We start from the raw sequence: 7,230 nt of genomic DNA on the forward strand, positions 1-7,230 counted from the left end.
AAACGGGTCAACCGAAAAAGCTACCTGATCGTGAAGAAAGACTTCTCTTAAGAAAAATAGGAAACGATCCTAAACTGACTGCGCCACAACTTGCACGGGAGTTAGAAGAGGAAGCTGGTAAATCAGCGCACCCTGAAACTGTGCGCAGGACTCTTCGAAAGGCCGGATTAACGGGAGGGTGTCGAGGAGAAAGCCATTCATCAGTGAAGTGAACCGAAGGAAATGATTGAAGTTTGCCTTGCAATATGTACACAAGGACACAGAATGGTGGAAACATGTGTTATTTTGTGATGAGAGCAAATTTAATATTTATGGTTCGGATGGGAGGAGAATGGTTTGGCGCAAACCAAATGACGAATTAAAACCGACATATTTGCAACCAACTGTCAAACATGGAGGCGAGAATGCAATGGTATGAGCGTGCTTTTCGTCTGCTGGAGTGGGTGAAATGTCGTTTATTGAACATACAATGGACCATAAACAGTATCTAGCCATCCTGAAGCAGAATTTACATCAAAGTGCTACAAAGCTTGGGATCAGGGACGCATTTAATTTCTATCAAGATAATGATCTCAAGTATAAAGCGTGGAATGTCCGAATGTGGCTATTGTTCAACTGCCCAAAGGTGCTTGAAACTCCACCCCAGAGCCCGGATCTTAATCCCATTGAGAATTTATGGACTGAACTTGACAAGAGAGCGAGGAAGTAAAAAATAACTCTAAGAAGGAACTGCAACGAAGACTCATACGAGAACGGGCTAATATTAACCCTAAGGACGCGGAAAAGTTAGTTTGTTCTATGCCACAACGACTAAAAGCCGTCATAAAACAACATGGCAATGCCACCAAGTACTAGATTGGTTTAAGTTCCATGTTACGCTACAGTTTCGGTCATTATGATCCTTGTGTCCGAATATTAAAGTGGTTTTGTTATGTAATAAGGTGACGACTGATTTTTTTTTTATCTAGAAGTCATTTTTGTTCTAATACACTTGTATTATTATGTAATCATATTGGAAACTGTTTTGTATTGTCAAACTTTCCTTTCTATATGCTCAAGAAAATACAAATATAATGTTCAGTTCGTCACATGTCATCCGGTGTCCGAATATTAAGGTGATTCACTGTATATCACAATATACGAAACGTGAACTTAGTTCACCACGGCCTTGAACCCTTCATATATCGATGTGGTATTATACTCCAATAACGAGATCAACCGTAGACATCACAGCAAGCAACACAGTTTATCAGGAAGAACTACAAATGCATGAGGAAATAGTTATGCTCATTCCCCAGCCGTTATATAACACAGCAATGACAATAAGTCACTTCTCACACGGTTATAGAATAGCATTATTCAATACTAGCTGTTGTACCCGCACTTCGCTACGGAATTCTAGATGAAGTCGTGTACACGTTGTCACTAAGATTTTAATAACATGACCTCCTCTGTGGTGTAGTGGTTAGTGTGATTAGCTGCCAACCCCGGAGGCCCGGGTTCGATTCCTAGCTCTGCCACGAAATTTGAAAAGTGGTACGAGGGCTGAAACGGGGTCCACTCAGCCTCGGGAGGTCAACTGAGTAGAGGTGGGTTCGAGTCCCAGCTCAGCCATCCTGGAAGTTGTTTTCCGTAGTTTCCCACTTCCCTTCCAGGCAAATGCCGGGATGGTACCTAACTTTAGGCCACGGCCGCTTCCTTCCCTCTTCCTTGTCCATCCCTTCCAATCTTCCCATCCCCCCGCAAAGCCCCTGTTCTGCATAGCGGGTGAGGCCACCTGAGTGAGGTACTGGTCATGCTCCCCAGTTTCATCCCGACCCAGAGTTTGAAGCTACAGGACACTGACCTTGCGGCGGTAGAGGTGGGATCCCTCGCTGAGTCCGAGGGAAAAACCGACCCTGGAGGGTAAACAGACAAATAAGAAGAAAAATAAGGATAACAACATAGGTATGTAAAAAAATAGGCGCCTTCCCGTAAACTACAATTTCATCCAGCGTGAACAAATGTATTTATAGCCTAGATTGTAGTGCGTCATATTCCGCATTTAGATACTGATTTTCATTAAATTATCTTCAGCCATTTTCTCGTGATGCTCGTACATACATACATACATACAGACAGACAGACAGACAATTAAAAAGTGCATTTCCTTGTTACTGTGGACACGACTGATACAGAAATACCATTCTTTTTAAATTCTAAGCAATGAACAGACAAAACTTCTACTTTATACTGGCATATGTACCCGTTCTTCGCACGGGAATTTGTTATCGATATCACGATTCCTTCATGGTTCGACTCATTGGGTGAATGGTCAGCGTTGAGACCTTCTGTTCAGAGGGTCCCGGGTTCCATTCACGGCCGGGTCGGGGATTTAAATCTCGTCTGATTAATTCTACTGACTCGGAGACTGGGTGTTTGTGTTTGTCCTTACACTTATCTCTTCATATTCTGACACTAGACTCCCAACCACCACAGAAACACGCAATAGTGATTACATCCCTCCACATAGGGTTGGCGTCAGGAAGAGCATCCGGCCGTAAAACAGGGTCAAATCCACATGTTCGACACAGTTCGCACCCGCGACCCCACAGGTGTGGGAAAAAGCTGTACAGAAAGAAGAAAAAGATCACGATTCCTTCATGAATTTATACAAAGTTACATTCCAACGTTTAATGAGGCATGTCAAACTGATATTGTTCTACGAAAGCACTTGGCAGTAACGCGAAGTACGATAAAGCTGAACAAAGTGCAGACAGAATGGGGCAGATCACAGAGTTTATTGAAAAATACTGTTCCTGGTCCGAAGTTGTGTGTATTTCTTCCTATTTCTCGGTTACATGTTGTTGTTCATGTGAAACCGGCAGTTGCGCTGTGGCTGAAATTTCATGAAACCAATCGTTGACGATAACCTCTCTTGTTATCTGTTCTATCGAAAAGAGTAAAGCAGCTCTTTAGCTAAACCATTTAACCCAACTTGACATGACAGCCTGCAAAACAGTCCATTAATTATAACTTCCTTATTAACCTCCTATCGAAAAGGTGTACATGAGTGAAAACTTTCTAGACATTGATTTCCAATTAAGGCTGGTAGATTTGCATTAAGCTTGGTTGTGTATAATTGTAAATTCACGGTTTCGTTTAAACCCTCAGTCAATTCAGAGATTTAGAAAGAACATTGGCCTTAAAACCTACCCAAGGACAGGTGGATTCTAAATATGAAGTTTAGTAGAAATATATCCAGTAGTTTAAGTTATAAGAACTCGGACAGACAGACAGACAGACAGACAACAAAGCTAAAAATATGCAGACGGGCATTATTATACCTGAAGGATAACTGAATGAAAATTTTGCCAAATTACTCAACGTTCAGACACACGGTCGTTACGATTTTATTTATACAGAAGACTGAATATTAGACCCTTTCCTAAACTACCATTTCACTCAGCGTGAGTAAAAGTATTTATAGCCTAGATTGCAGTGCCTCGTTCCCCGACTTTAGACACCGATTTTCATTAAATTATCTTCAGCCATTTTCTCGTGATGCTAGTACATACATACATAATCATTATAGACCATTATGCCTTTCAGCGTTCAGTCTGCAAGCCTCTGTGAATTTGCTAAACGTCTCCACAATCCTCTATTTGGAACTAGTGCTGTGACCTCATTCAGTTCTATACCTCTTATCTTTAAATCATTAGAAACTGAGTCTAACCATCGTCGTCTTGGTCTTTCTCTACTTCTCTTACCCTCCATTGCAGAGTCCATTATTCCCCTAGGTAACCTATCGTCCTCCTCCATCCGTCTCGCATGACCCACCACCGAAGCCGGTTTGTCAGTACAGCTTCACCATCGAGTTCATTCCTAACTTAGTCTTTATCTCCTCATTCCGAGTACCATCCTGCCTTTGTTCCCACCTTTTTTTGTACCAGCAATCATTCTCGCTACTTTCATCTAACTTATGCATAAGATATCCTGAGTCCACCCAGCTTTCGCTTCCGTAAAGCAAAGTTGGTCTGAAAACAGACCGATGTAAAGACAGGCAGAAATGACAGAAAATTAAAAAGTGCATTTCCTTCTTGCTGTGGACACGACCAATACAGAAATACCATTCTTTTTAAATTCTGAAAAGTGTACAGAGAAAACTTTTGCTTTTTATATATATAGACTGGGAAATGATTATTCACGCACACACACACACCACAGTGATACCGAAAGTGAATATTTCCCCCCAGCCCTTTGAATAATACGGTTTTAAATTTTCATATTATTGTATACTTCACTGACATTTGGCTCGATAGCTCGTATGCTGCCGCATTCTACAGTCAGGAGAAAAATGCCTGTAGCATTGACTAACGAGAAAGATAGATAAGGATAATAAGATATAATGTATTTATGCCTGCTTCCTCCTCTTAGTACAGATGAGTCTCCAGCTTACCTGTTTGTCAGTTTTCTTTCGGCCTGCCAGAAGTTGCGAGATCACTTTGTCAATGTCCAGAGTCTGTTTAGCCTTCATAGTGGCGTCTGTTTGACTCTGTTTGCCACTACTGCTCCGCACCATGAGACGGAAAATGTTGCCGACGAGTCGGAAAATCCTCGTGCCGGTCCTGCGCGCTAACTGCAGAGAGAAACGAACACCGCACGAGCTCGGGGTGACAAGCGCGACTGAACTGATCTTCCTCCACCGCAGACGTGTACGACCAACACGACGACAAGCGCCTGCGTGAGGCGCGCCGGTCTCTCCGCCCCACTCCCGCCGTGTGTTTACAGCTACTTTATTAGGGTAAATAAGATAGAAATATGCCAACATGTTGCTTGATTTGATTATCAACTAAATACATACATTACACCTGGGTGCCACAAGTAAGGATGACCCCATTACAATAATGAAAATACGGGACACTTTGACTGCCGTTCATTATTAGGTCCTATTTAGGATTAACTTAGAATTTCTTAAAACGAGCTACAGAACTCAGAAAGAATAGCATTTACTTATAGAAAACAATTTATTATTATTATTATTATTATTATTATTATTATTATTATTATTATTATTATTATTATTATTATTATTATTATTATTTACGATAAGGTCTCCTAAGAACCACGTGCCAATTTAAATTCAGTTCTTCATACTTTGTTGTTTTCCCTTCCGCTCCTTCCAATATTCTTTCATCTTTTCACTATGCTGTTTCTTTCTGTCTTCGGACCACTTCGCACCAGGCTCATTGTTCAATCTTCCTTGGAATTCTTCCACACTTACTAACCTCTTTCTAAAAATTTCTCTGTCCATAGTTTCTTCTTCTCTTATATTATTTCTTTCTTAATCTTTCTTTACTTCTTGAATCGAGTTAGTTGTTGCCTTTTGGTCCAAAGGTTCTTGAATATCCTTATTTGTTAATCTGGAATCATCCATTCTGTAAATATGTCCGAAAAATTGCAATCTCATTTTTCTTATGGTTTCTGTTATGTTTTCTATGTCCCTGTATATTTCATCATTAGATCTTAATTTCCATACTTCTGTTGTTTTCACAGGATATTATTATTATTATTATTATTATTATTATTATTATTATTATTATTTATTATTATTATTATTATTATTATTACTATTATTATTATTATTATTATTATTATTATTATTTTAATGTTGTTGTTGTTGTTTCGTTATACCCATTCATAGAGCGTGTTGGAACTTGTTCATTGGCTTGATGACTTTCGCCCTCCTATTCATCCAAAATCTCTTCATGAATTCACTGTGCTTCTGACCACTTTTCTACCAGTACTCCTGCTACTTTTGACTGTAAATGTGTGTTTATTTACTGAGGTCCTGAAGACTTGGCGATTTTTCATGATTCTTCCCCGATGTTCAATTCATTCAGGTCTCCTCTTGTTTCCTCCAGCCAATGTATTCTCCTTTTCTGGGAATTTATTGCATTGATGACCTTTTTGTGAGTCTATTATTACCCATTTTAAAAATGTGTCCAGAAAATGCCAAGCGTCTCCTCCGTCTAGTATTGATGAAACTATCTGTGTAACTACACAGGTCTGCAGTTCGCCTTTTGATCCAAATTCCACTTTTTGGATGGAGCTGAATATTTTTCTAAGAATTTTACGTTATTTTCTTCCAATACCTGCAGTTTTAGAATGACCTCCTGAAGTTAAGTTTTCTGATGCATATATAACTCCCGGTAGAATAACTGTTTTAAATGTTTCATTATTATTATTATTATTATTATTATTATTATTATTATTATTATTATTATTATTATTATTATTATTGAGCCTCCGTGGCAGAGGAGGCAGCACCCCGGCCTCTCACCGCTGGGTTCCGAGGTTTCAATCCTGGTCATTCCATGCGAGATTCGTGCTGGACAAAGTGGAGGCGGGACAGGTTTTTCTCCGGGTACTCCGGTTTATCCTGTCATCTTTCATTCCAGTAACACTCTCCATTCTCATTTCATAGCATCTATCAGTCATTAATCATTGCCCCAGAGGAGTGCAACAGGCTTCGGCAGCCGGCACAGTTTCTATCCTCGCCGCTAGATGGGGGCTTCATTGATTCCATTTCTGACCCGGTCAATGACTGGAAAATAGTCTGTGGATTTTCATTTTATTTCATTATTATTATTATTATTATTATTATTATTATTATTATTATTATTATTATTATTATTATTATTATTAGCCCACCTCGTGGCCACGATCGTTAAGGCGTTGAGGTATAAACGGTCTGACACCGAGGTTAGCCGGTTCGAGTCCCGTTGGTCGAAAATATTTTCACCATCAGAGTGTTGGCCGGTAGGGTAGAGGAGGTGGTGGTATACAATTTCTAATCACTAGATTGCGTGCCAAAAGCCTGGATTAAATTCCAAACCTCTCCGCAGTGCTCATATGGAGTGAGGGCATATGACGCTGTTGATGGTGATTCGTGTGTCGGATGGAGACGTTCAGCGTCGAGCAGACACCTTGGTGCTATCCGGCACCGGATTTAACCCTCTCCCTTCCTACTATCATATATCACGTAATTCATTTCATCTCATTAAGTCCTCTAATGAGAATGACATCAGGAAGGGCATCCAGTCATAAAAACCCGCCACGACGGAGTGACAAGGGTTGGACAAACAAAATATAATTTTTCTTTCTTAATCCGTTTACCCTCCATCGTTGGTTTTCCCTCGGACTCAGCGAGACATCCCACCTCGCCTCTTGCGCCTCAAGGGCAGTGCC

The 7,230-nt window shown here is 40.3% G+C and overlaps 1 protein-coding gene across 2 annotated transcripts in view; it reads right to left on the reverse strand.

The window, feature by feature from the left end:
- LOC136872373 (uncharacterized) overlaps window positions 1-4,647 on the reverse strand; it is a 619,604-nt gene extending 614,957 nt beyond the window's left edge. For both annotated transcript variants that reach the window (XM_067146185.2, XM_067146184.2), the window contains exon 1: window positions 4,439-4,647. In XM_067146185.2, the coding sequence (XP_067002286.1) occupies window positions 4,439-4,561 (123 nt within the window). In that variant the 5' untranslated portion in view covers window positions 4,562-4,647. The remainder of the gene's footprint in view (window positions 1-4,438) is intronic.
- Between the last annotated feature and the right edge of the window lie 2,583 nt (window positions 4,648-7,230).

The sequence above is a fragment of the Anabrus simplex genome, chromosome 4 (assembly GCF_040414725.1).
Source record: "Anabrus simplex isolate iqAnaSimp1 chromosome 4, ASM4041472v1, whole genome shotgun sequence".
NCBI classification, from domain to species: domain Eukaryota; kingdom Metazoa; phylum Arthropoda; class Insecta; order Orthoptera; family Tettigoniidae; genus Anabrus; species Anabrus simplex.